The following is a 12683-nucleotide window of genomic DNA, read 5'->3' as shown; positions in this document are numbered from 1 at the left end:
ATTCTTTCATGAATAAAATGAAACTTCCTTTTCTTCTATGGATAGGGTATTTTTTTAATTTGATAAACTTTTAAAATGTTAATAATTAGGCATTTTGTTTTCTCTTGTAAATCATCCTTAGGCTAGCTGGTGGGTTTAGGGTCAAAGGGCATGTGAAAGGACAGGAGGAAAAGAAAAACATGTACTTACACTTCACCTGGAGAATCTGGTCACTTAGATTAGCTTGGATGTATGACCTGCTGTAATTCGGCAAAACCAGACCTAGGCTGGAAAAGGAAAAGGGGGAAAACACAGTGTTACCAAAGTAGCTGTTGAAAACAGTCTGAGTAGATGACAGTAACTGAAGATTTAAGGCAGCAAATTGACTTGGGAGATCATAGGAGTTGAAGACTAACACATCTGGAATGCAGTGGATTGGAGAAGCTTGCCTTAAGACTTGAGTGAAAGTAATAGAGGGGATGTAGCAAATTGTCCAAGGAATCTGCCACTTTAATGAACTGATGTTGTAAAAGAGTGAATCTCAGAATGGCCTTTGTTTGTCAGGAATGAAATACAGCTAAGAATAAAACCAGCATCTTAAAAGAACACTTGTTGGAAAAAAGATGGAGCACAATTAGAAACAAAGATTTGAGGAAGTGAGCACAGAAGCTAAAGCTCTCAGTACCTTCCCTAGGAGGGTCCATTTGCCCAATGTATCTTGAAACACAAATTCATGGTAGACATAAGGTATTTCTTATTCTATGCATGGTTCTCAGATAGCTTGATTAGAAAGAACTGGGTATTTATTGAGCTACCAGGTGACAAATTGGTTTTCCTAGAAAATCTCAGAGGAATATGTGTATTTGCAATAAACAACAATACACTAGATGGCAGCCTCACTTAGCAGTTTCAGGTTTCAGACTTCAAACATGGAATAGTCTTGATATTATTAAAATAGGTAACTCCCCCATATATATTACAGGGGGAAGAAATAAGAGTATGCATTGGAAAAGGACTGTGCGTTAAAAAAAATCAATGGATCCTTCTTCCCAGTTATAGTTCTACCCCTGAAGACTTAAGTGTATGGATAATAATATAAATGAATAGTCCCACAAAGAACATCTGGCATTGTATATTTCAGCACCAGCCATTCATAGCATCAACCAGCTATTGCTGTGCTGCCATAGCATTAATGAAGATAGGCTTCTTATTTCCACAGTGATAGCCGGGTGACGCTATCATCTCTAGAGCAGAAGTGCCAAAAAATGTCAAGGGGTCAGCTGAACTCTCCTCCTAAGCACTACTCAATAACCACCACTGACTACATTGTTGAGGTTTTTTCCTATTAGATTAAGCTGCTATTGTGCCTAGTCATTTTTGGCCGGGTGAAAAAGGTTGCAAGTGATTGTCTCCTCTCACGTGCTTCATGCAAATCACCTGGGGGGGGGGGAGGAAACCTGCCCGGACTTGTTCTCACTTCTTTCTTTTCTCTCTGCCGGCAATGTAGGCAAGCAAGGCTTGCTCCAAAGGGAGCTAAGTCCTTTAAATGTTTTGCTTTTGTTTTTGCTTTCTGTAAATAAATTATTTTTATAGAAATGCTTGGTGTGTGACTTTTTTGACCTCTCCTGGGCTAAAGGCTTTCCCAGCATCTGCCAACATGCATTTGTTACACTGGTGCTGAATGGCTGTTGCACTGGAGTTGCTCATAGCGTGCTATGTTCTACCTAGGCATCAAAGGAATGGTCTGAAAAATACTCCAAGAGCTTTACCACTGAATCCCAATCCCGTTCTTCAGTGAAAAATATAGAATTTGGGAACAACTTTTCAGAATAGTTTAAAAGATCATGTTACTATGTTATAATCACTTTGGCTGATATTTGTTACCAACCTCAGTAAAGCTGCCTTCAAGTTAGATTGACTCCTTGTGGCTTACATGGACACATCTGTGCAGTTTTCTTAACAACAATGTAAGTGCAGTTGGCCATTGTTTTTTTCCTGGGATTTTTTTTAAACTTCCCAATTTAGCTTAAGCACTGGTCTTCTAAGGTGGTCTCCCACCCAAGTACTAACCAGGACCTGCCCTGCTTAGTTTTCTAAACTAACCAAGGCTGGCCAGATGCCGCCACCTGCTAAAAGGTCACCTGCTTAAATCAAGGCATTATAGCCAATCACTGAACCTTTAGCACATTAGATAGAATTCTGAAGAACAGAATTCTTCCAGTTAAATATACATTTCTGGTGCCCTTTCTCATCCAGTAGAGAATTGCATTATCTTCTAAAGAAGTCTCTTAGGAGTATTATTCCTTAGCATTCTTTTGATCACCATTTATGGAGGAGGTGTAATTAAACAGAAGAAGACATTATTCTGGGCTTCTCCTGCCTACTTCCTTACCTGTAGTTTGTGCTTTTGATAGGTGCCCAAGTGTAGGTTCTATGAACTTTATCAATGTATCTCTGTAGAGTCAAAATGGAATGAATGACTAAATGTTCATTACATTTATGAAAAACATTAATTAGTCGATTTCAAAGATTTTTGGCCACATTTCATTCTTCATAAAATAAATGGTAAATAAACCAATATACACCACAATTAACATTAAAGAATTGGTGATGCTAGGAGCATATATTCCAGATAAACTAATCAGTCCCATCTACTAGCCTAGTTCTTGCATTCTAATATATTGTAAATTTCCATGAAGTCTTTTGAGATGCTCCTACTTGCAATGCATTTAATTGTTAAGGCCGCCGAAATCCAAACAGACTCTGGGCAGCTTACAATACGTCTAATACATAAGTTAAAAAATTACATGACTATCTGGACTAAAACAGCACTCCCAACATTCATAAAAGACTTGACAGGGTCTCCACAGATACCCTAACCCAGGAACAGAGCGGGTCTAAAGAGACTTGTGGAACCCTTGGAATGTGGAAACTATGTGTATCTCCGCAGGGACACTGTTTCACAGGGCAGAGGCTGCAACAGAGAAAGCATGCCTCCTTGGTTCCAAAGATGACAACGTTTAATTGAAGGGACCTGGAGCACACCCATTCTGCCTGAACACACTGGATGGCAGAAACAACTGGAGACAGGCGGTCCCTCAAATAACCAGACTGTATACCATGAAGGGCTTTATAGATGATGACTAGCACTTTAAATTGTACTTGGAAGTCAACTGGTAACTAATGCAGCTTGTGTAGCAGTGGTGAGACATGGGCATAACATGCACAGAGCATAACATGGGTCCATTACTGCCTGTGCTGCTGCATTTTGACCCAGCTGTAGCTTCCTCCAAGGGCAGTCCCATGTAGATAACTATACAGGATAAAGGGGTCCAGTGACAGCCTCTTGAAAAGGGACTACCCCCTCCCTCAAAGAGGCCAATAGCATTGCACGGACCCACTGCTTTAACAACCCAAGAGGGGCCTGTGTCTAACAGACAGGTGGCCAAACTTACAGTACAGAGGATCCTGTCCACTTCATCAGGAGTCACAGAATCAAACTCAGTCCAGATAACATCAAAAGACTGTGCCCCGGGAAACTCACTTGGATCTACCCAGCCAGAGTCCAATTCTGAGTGAATCCAAGCAACTTTATCCTTCAAATAGCATGAATACTCCTCCTCATGGCCCTGTAAATAGTCCTGTAGCCTGTCCCTCACAAGCAAGGGATGTCACCCTAAACAGGACTTCAGGGTGGCTATCATAGGGTGCAATATAAGCAGAGAAATAACAATATTTTGCTTCCCTATTGCCATGATGTAAGCCTGAATATGGGCTCTTATTAGTGTGCAGTTAGATTCACTTTTTTCCTCCAGTGGTGCTCCAGGCATTGTTCCTGATGCTTTATCTCCTGGAGCTCCTCAGAAAACTAGAGTGCACCCTGGGATCAGTGCACAAAGACAGGCCACATAGGAGCGATCTGGTCCAAAGCCTCAGTCACCCACCTGTTCCAGGCTGCAACCAAGACCTCAGTTGAACTGCCCATCAGATCCTCAGGGAAAACCCCAAACTCCCTCTGGAACCCAGCAAGGTCCATCGGTCTATCTCCCTGTTGCAGTGGGTGGCACCAGTGAGTTGAAGGAGAGCCAGAGAGTTATTTGTCCATGACAATGGATTGATGGTAATATCCTTCAACACCAGATCACATCAGAACTGCCCTGAGGCAAAAATCAGATCTAATGTGCAACCCCACCCCCACTCCCAGGTATGAATTGTGCCCTCTATTACTTGGGACAGTTTCATGGTTGCCATGGAAGCCACGAACTTCTGAGCTACCCCAGACTCAATGACCCCAGGAGGCAGGTTAAAGTCCTTGAAAACCAGTTGCCTTGGGACTCCACTGCCAATTCAGCAACGGAATCCAGCAGCTCAAGCAGGGATGATGCTGCACAGCAAGGAGGAAGGTACAGCAGCAACAATCCCAACTGTTCCTACAGGCCCAAATTCAACCAGAGGGTCTCACATCCAGTTATCTGCAGAGCAGAGGCTCTAAGAGCCTTCAATGACTCATGGATAACAATACCTAAACCACCCCCCTCCCCCAGGGTCTTGGCTGATGTATAACTTAAAACCCAAGGGAGTATATTTCCAAGAGTGGAGAACCCCCTCTGGGCCCATCCAGGTCTTGGTGATGCATGCCAGGTTGGCATCCTCCTCCACAGTCATGTCATGGATGAGGGCACCCTTATTATATACCAACCTGGTATTCAGCAGCAACAGCCAGAACTCAGGACCATAAAAAATCAGGTCCAGAGGGTAAATACTGAGGGCAACATGTCAGGATCACTCTCAAACAGCACCCCTGGTATCCCCGAGTGTGGCCCACCTTCAGATTTCCACTATATCTGCTTTTGCCTGTGACAGTTCCAATAAGCCACTTGCCCCCTCTTCTCTCCCCATCCCCCCATCTGTTGTTCTGCTGTTCCCAGCACTGCATTGTGGTAGTCTAGACTTTTGCGTTTTGAACAAGGTTTTGCTTCTGTGCCATTTTTACCACCACTCAATATACTCAACGAAGAGCTCACAGTAAATTTTTGAACACCAGAGTTCCAACCAGCTGTCCAATTGGTTAGCGACTCTGAAAGGAGCAGATGAAGCTCTAGTAAACAGAAGAGGGTAATCAAAAGCAATCATGCCAACCATCTGAACCATCTCCCTGTCCCCCTGGCCACATGCAGCACCCTAACTCTATCCATGTGGCTTCAGAGCATCCCAAGATGATGCTCCTTTCTAGCCCTGCTATATAGCTCAGAGTCAGAAGACAAATACAAAGATCCCAATTTGAATCACTATATCTTCAGGTAAAAGAATCTGCCATACTATGAGAAAGGCCTCTATTCATGATCTTATAAAATCATTCATAAGAAGGACAGAAAAAAAATACTGGGCCAAATGAAATAATGACATAACTCCGTAGAAGGCATTTTCATATACTTTCATGAAATGTTTTTCATATCCTAGCTACCACCACCTGTTCCAATAACGGGTCACTCTTTTTAAAATCTGGCAACTCAGACTCAAAGTCCAACATATTTACCTCATCAAGGGATTTTATCAGAGTCCTAATATATTGTTGATCTTTATTTCCATCTATCATGCTTCGGCGAATCTAAAGAGTGAGAGAACAGAAAAGGATATGAAATGGGGTTGGGGGAGCATATCAGTGGTAGCATATGAGAACTGGACTTACAGTTACCCTTTTTAACTCTTCCATTCAAATCTCAAGAAATCCTGTTAACAGGATAGGATTTGTACTCATGCATGATTCATATTATGGTATAAATGCACATATATGCAATTTACTGTACAGATGTCTAAGAAATTAATTATGCAGGTATACATGAAGAAATTATGCCAAGTTGCCATCACCATTACTGCAAAAATCCTGCTTTGACAGCATAGCACCAAGTTTGCCAAAGAAGAAAGTCTGATGCCCAAGATCAGATCATTTGTCAAAGTAAGCATGGTAGAAGCTTACTTTTCTGCAGTGAGAAAAGACTGCTACGATGCCACTAGAATCTTTTCTGTTTGTTTTTTTTAAAAATCATTTTATCATAGTTTATTGTTGCTTTTGGAGCATTTATATTTTTACTTTTGGATTTTTGGGCTGTTGTAGGCTACTTTGTTGGCTCCTTAGCAGAAAGACTATATAAACATGAATAAAAATTAAATATATATATATAATTATTGCATGCACTTATTTGCTTCAGATAAAGTAGGGTAGATTATCACTTACCCTTTCTTTGTTCTCATCCTCTAGTTCAGCATCAAGGAAATCCAGGGTTACAGGTTCTTGAAAATTGATGATCTGAAAGAACAACCCAAAAGCGGTGTGTGTGTGTGAATTAGATGAGAATCCAAAACTATTGTCCTGGTTGCAGTAAGCATATCAAAACAATCCTTGTTCTATGCCTTGTCAGATTATTATTATTATTATTTTATTTTGTCTTTGAGTCAGTGTTGACTCCTGGCAACTGCCTGGACAAGTCCCTGCAGTTTTCTTGGCAAGGTTTTTTGGAAGTGGGTTGCCATTGCATTCTTCTTCCTAGGGCTGAAAGGGAGTTACTGGCCCAAGGTCACCCAGCTGGCTTCGTGCCTAAGGTGGGACTAGAGTATAGGTAATATAAAAGCTGTTATAGATTATGATGTTCAGTAATTAGAGATGCTGGCAGTTCCAAACTGAAACATTTTGTACAAAATGAAAATATATTCTGTTGGAGCAAACAGAATCCTTACATATACAGACACACACAAGGATCTTAGTGTTAGATGTAAGGGGAGCTGTAACTGGAAGGAATGCTTTAATTGTAAAATTAACTATTTTGCTGTAAAGTACTTAGAACCCCTTCAGACATAAGGCAAGCTGTACCTACTTTAATACAATATATCAACAATATAACCTAACCTAAATCTCTCCTTGTCTATGTTGGATCATATATTCCTAATAGTCTGACTATCGTCTGTTGATTTGCCAGGGTAGAAATGATGTGAATGGATGACTAAATGCATGGTGTCTTGTGAGGACCAGGTCAGAAGCACCCAGCTTAAGATCAGTCTGTTTCATTATAGTAACAATGCACAGATGTTAATGGCTCTCCCCAGCCAAAGATATGAGGCTCTCAGCCCATCATGCCACACTGGCACACAAAAAAGGCACAAAAATTGAACCTTGCTTCTACTATAAATAGGGCTTCTAGCTCACGCTTGACAGTTGCCAGATTTCTTCTTTACCACATTTCTAGGTTTTACAGTCAACACACTTATCAAGAGCTACATCAATGAATCACTGTGAGACTTCTAGAAGCCTGGCATGCATGTTCTTTACCAAGTGGTTCACTGAATAACTGGTGATACGTTAACAAGAAACTTTGTCTCAAGACCTCTGTGGCAGGGAGCAACACTCCAAGTACTTGACACCTCTCTGTATATCTTGATCAATCTGGAATGCAACAGAAAGCTACAGACTCTGAATCTGAAACTGTTTCTCGGCCTACCACAACATACTGTATGGCAGGGATGGGGAGGAGGGTCAATGATTGTTTCATGAGAATCCGCTTAGAAAGAGGTCTGTGTCAGCCCCAGCAGATGGACCCAACCAGGAAACCAAATCCATAGGAAGGCTAAAACTACTTTTAATGAGATTGGCTACAATAACACAATCTTGCAAGTCTGCTGTATCAACTCCTTGTTAAACTCCAGCGAATTAGGGAGACATCTGCCTGAGCCACTTCTGAACGTTATTTCACCGTTCTGGACTTTAGAAAGGTGCTTCAGCCCCGCTTGCCTAGGTAATGGTCCCTGCATATTTCCATCAAGGTCATCTTCCTTACTCTCTACAGCCTGTCTGTTTTGAACGTGTGGTATAGGTGTAAGTCTGCTGATTAATACGCATACCTAAAGAATCTAAAACTGTGATTGATTTGAGTGTTGGTAATGAAAGCTTGAGGGAAATAGTGAAGGATGCAAGAGCAATACAGTTCTTGATGTAGACCTCATCATTTTTTAGTTGTGTCCAAAGCGAATCTTGTGGGGAAGAGCCATGAAAGAAAAGGAAAGAAGTAAAAACTAGAAGTAGAATTATCACAGGAAGATTTGTATGGCAATGATAATATGTCAGAGTGGAACTGAAGTGAATGCTAATAGTGTCCAAGAAAACATGATGAAAAGGAAATCATAAATGTGGGAATATTGAAAGATGGCAAGATTGCAAGTGTAAGTGGCATTAATTGAAAAATGCTAAAATATAGATGTGGTTTCCTTACAGAGTGGCTGCACAATTCATTTAATGTGCATATGAAGTCTGCATCTGTGCTTGCAAGAATACCATTATTGTTCCTTTATAGAAAGGGAAAGGTAAAAAGACAGAAAGAAAAAAAACCCAACAGTTTCTGGGAAGGCGTTCAGTGGAATTCCAACTGAAAGGATATGACAGGTGACAAGACAAAATTTGGGAAGCACAGTAAGGCTCTAGGGTGTGTGCAGAACCAATTTTACTCTTCAGCAGGTCACTAAGAAATGCATGGATCTGAGCAAGAAATTATATTGTACTTTTATTGATTTATAGAGAGTATATGATAAAGTGAATAAATTGATGTATGGAATGTTACAGTATATACAAGCTGGGAGTTGAAAGTTGTTTGTTGAATATGCCAGAAGTAATGTGGTGGAAGTAAAACACACAAGAATCATCAGAGAGCAGAGAGTAAGAGAAGGATATACTGTGTAATTTCTCTTTGGGTAATGTATTTATGGACAAATGTATAAGGAATGCTTGCACTGATATTGGAAGTGTGTTGGCTGGAGATGTGAATGCATGTGAACATTTGTATAAAGATGATGTTGTATTGTTGGTTGAATACTTCAATTATTTACCGGGAACATTAGACAGATTGTACGATGTCACACGAAACATGGATCTGAAAATAATTGTGTAGTTATGTTACTGGGGAAAATGGAGTGAATGATTGTAAGTTATACACACATCATGAAAACCTAGAGCAAGTAGATGAATTTACATACTATGGTAGAATATTTAATGACAGGAAAATGGAGAAATGTTAAGACATGAGAATGCTGCTGGACAGTATATGCTTTTGCCCAGTTCATTATATGAAAATGAGAACTGGTATGTCCAGAGAAGCATACAAGTAAGTTGAATGTAATGGGAAGGGCTTATTAAGAAGTATGTACAGTAAAATAAGAAGAAATAAGGTCAAGAATGGATTGGTGTTATGTTCTGAGGCTAAAGAACAGCGTTTCTCAACCTTGGCAACTTTAAAATAGCTGTGCTGGCTGGGGAATTCTGGGAGTTGAAGTCCACCTATCTTAAAGTTGCCACGGTTGAGAAATGCTGCTAAAGAAGTAGGCTAAATGGACGGTCAACCTGGGGAGCTGGCAGACATTCAAGCATCTGAAGTAGCTCCCAGAGACAATAAAAAAGCAGGTTGGGCTAACCCAGATTGTGAAGTGCCTGAGCATGATAGGGTGTCAAGTCCAAGAACAGGCTGGCAGCTATGAGGGGCACAGCAGATGCAGACAACTCCTCTCCTCAAGAGGACAGGACAGCAGCTCTCCTAATTAAGGCATGCCAGCAACTGGGACTTGTTCTTTGTTGGAAACAACCCCCTTGCTTCAGACCTATGTTCTGTAGCATCCTGCTCCAAGTTCCTCAAGCTTCTGGTCAGGCATCTGAATCCCTGGGCCAACTGTTGGACTGGTTTGCAAAACTCTCTGGCTCTCTGAGAAGTTTAAGGAGCAAAAGAAAATGTATGAAGTGGTGCACAGGCATGATAGAAACAAGGATGGTTTGCAAGGTTAAAAGGATATGGAAAATATATGGTGAGTGGTGTTGGTATATGCTAGATTTAGTCAGATTTCTTTCTTTTTCTCTTGTCTGCTGTCTTCAATTTATTTTGCTTTCTACTTATCCTGAAAGGGAATAACATGCTGAATATGTACACATGCTCATGTCTTGTAAGCTGGAAAGCAGAAGCAGATAATCTTAAAATAAAAAGAAAACTTCTGAGTTTTTCAGAAAGAATATACAGTATATGGCTAAGGAAAGCTTGGCTAGAATCTTCTTAATTTTATACATAGCTAACTGGTTTGTTGTAATCCAAGATATTAAGACAGCACTTTATAGGATGTGTTATACCAAGATGTCAAAGAAAAGACTGCTTTTATCAGAACATGGCTTGAAAGTTCCAAACCAAGTTTTGGTGTATCAAACATTCTTCAGAAATAATTTTAGTCTGATTTCTAAGTAGGAAAAAAATACAAAAACGAAACAGGGCATTTATGGTGTGAAATCAGGATAGAATTCTACCACATCACCAGGATAAAATTTTACCAGTCACTTTTCAATCTTTACTCCATCAAATGTAAGTCTTGATGCCATTTGGATCAATTAATTAATTGATGAAATTAATGAAGAAAACAAGAGCTTGTCACTGTTATTCAGAAGCCTTCAAAACCAGTTAAATCTACAACTGTCCAGAAAGATATATTCTATTCATATGCCAAATAATGTCTCCTATCTAGAGTTGAAAGAGAACAAGGCTACTTCTTAAACAGAGGCACTTCTATGAAAGTTGGATGGATTCAGGACAGACACAAAAAATACAGGGAATTATGGATGTTCCTTGGGTAATTTTACAGTGCTGAGTAATTTAAACTGTTATTGATCAGAGTTGCAGTGAAGTAACTAAATAAATTGTTGTGGTTTCTGTCCATCTCTGCCACATTGTCTGCCTATTAATAAGGCTGATGAACTGAGCTGGAAATTTCTGCCAGTGAAATGTATCTCATTCTGATCAATGCCATTTTTCAATTCTATAATTTCTGGCTGCCCTTTTAATGACAGATTTATCTGACTAGTATCTGAGCTAGAAGCCTGTTCTCTTTGCTCCATCCTGATGAATGCAGAACTTCTCCTGAGATAAATTAGCCTAGGGTTTTCATCCACTCCTTTTCTTTTGGTTAATATCCTCGGCAAGTAATACTTCATAAAGGAATCCAGCTATTTCTTTCCTATGTCTGCCAAGAAAGAAAGAGAAATACATGTATCATATTGTCAAAATGTGCCTATTAGTGCTTTGTGACTTTCAGGAACATCATTTTCTCTTCTACATTAAACACGTGAGCACATTTGCCCACAGCAAATGAGTCCCACCACTGAAGCCCCAAACAATTATTCAAATCCCAAATGTCTGAGTTTCACGCTGCCCAGCGTCCTCATGTCATCATCAATGCCACTATGTTAGAACAACCATTTCTATAAAGACAAAGGGAATGACTAATTGAAGTTTCAGTTATGATCAACTGGCTATTGTCATTTATACACAATGTGCATATTGTCAGGTACCATGGAACTTGAACTGGAGACCCTGCAATCAGAGATGGCTCCTATGCTTCCTAAGCCAGTGAAACACTATAATTCTGCTATGGGAACAGCTGAGCCAGTTATTCTGCTGTTCCTTCCTAATGTATCGGATCTGCTATATTTTCTCAATTTGTTGCTGAGGGATTTGACCAGGTCCTCCCTGTCTGTTCACTTGCAACGTGTGAGGTAGTCACCTCTTCAAGGAGCACCATGTTTAGCATATGCTGTGGTGGCTGAGTCGTATCTGACACTCATGAGCAAGTGTGTTCATGGGACAACTAGCTGATGGAGACACTACTCTTATCATGCAGTCTTATGCATATCGCCACATTTAACCCAGCTACAGTAAGTTAAATTGAGCTCAGTCCCTGGGAAGTCTCTCTAAGATTATAGCCTCAAAATTTTTCTTTCTGAAAAAGGGATGAATTACATATTTTGATGTTAATATCATTAGCTAAATCTTTAGCTGAAAGCTTAATTTAAACATTGAACATCTTTTATCAGTTATAATTTTCATAGGCATTACAATGCATTTTGCACTTAATAGTTAAATCTTTTTTCAGCCAATGACACCATACTTGGGCTTTGTGCAGAGGGTTCCATGCCAAAAGCTGATTGGGCAAAGATCCCAAGGAGGGCAGGGCTAAATCAAAAGAGTGATGAGGGCCAAGGCAAACATTTTAAATACAACCCTCTCCCTCTACCCGCCCCCCTCCCAAAAGTAGCTAAGCAATAAACCAAGAAAGCCCACAAACTTTAAAGTGCTGAAAATGTTAAGCCTTGTAAAAGGCTTAAAAGTGTGAAAGCAAGAGTTAGTCACCATTTTTTTTCTTTTTGCAGCAAACTGTGCTGCCAGATTTGGTGACAATGATGTGTGACTTCAAGGCTGCATGAAAACCACCCTGAGGGTTGCAAATGCACCCTGTGAGTGATTGTTGCCATCTTTGTTTAGAGACAGGATTTGCACATCTGTTCTACTGCTGTGGACATGGGGAAAGATAAATTTGGTGGAAGAAAAGCTTGCGCACCTGACTAGATTAGAGAAAAAAGTGCTGCAGGAAGGCTGAAACCTAAGGGTCTAGGGATGTAAAGGAATGGACATCAAGGGGGCAGAGAACCAAAGAGATAGATTGGAAGGGCTGAGTGGAGAGTTCACAAAGTCTCAGAGAAGGGAAAGACTATTATGTTTAATTCATTAAAAAGCATGGGGCCAGAGAATTTATGAGTACTACATTTCAAATAACCATAATAAACAATTATGCCAAGCTTTGACTATTAGTCAATAATAAGTATATACAATTATACATTCTACAGAACAGGAGTA

At 40.2% G+C, this 12683-nt stretch overlaps 1 protein-coding gene across 1 annotated transcript in view; it reads right to left on the bottom strand.

Annotated features, from left to right (window-relative positions):
• CACNA2D2 (calcium voltage-gated channel auxiliary subunit alpha2delta 2) overlaps nucleotides 1-12683 on the bottom strand; it is a 675105-nt gene that overhangs the window by 42742 nt on the left and 619680 nt on the right. The window contains exons 19-22 of the mRNA XM_063291953.1: nucleotides 6215-6286; nucleotides 5516-5587; nucleotides 2372-2433; nucleotides 190-266 (exon numbers count right to left, since the gene is read on the bottom strand). Of these exons, the coding sequence (XP_063148023.1) occupies nucleotides 190-266; nucleotides 2372-2433; nucleotides 5516-5587; nucleotides 6215-6286 (283 nt within the window). The remainder of the gene's footprint in view (nucleotides 1-189; nucleotides 267-2371; nucleotides 2434-5515; nucleotides 5588-6214; nucleotides 6287-12683) is intronic.

This window comes from Candoia aspera, chromosome 2 (genome assembly GCF_035149785.1).
Source record: "Candoia aspera isolate rCanAsp1 chromosome 2, rCanAsp1.hap2, whole genome shotgun sequence".
NCBI lineage: Eukaryota > Metazoa > Chordata > Lepidosauria > Squamata > Boidae > Candoia > Candoia aspera.
Note: the sequence above shows the minus strand (reverse complement) of the source record. Positions and strands in the feature narration are given on the sequence as shown.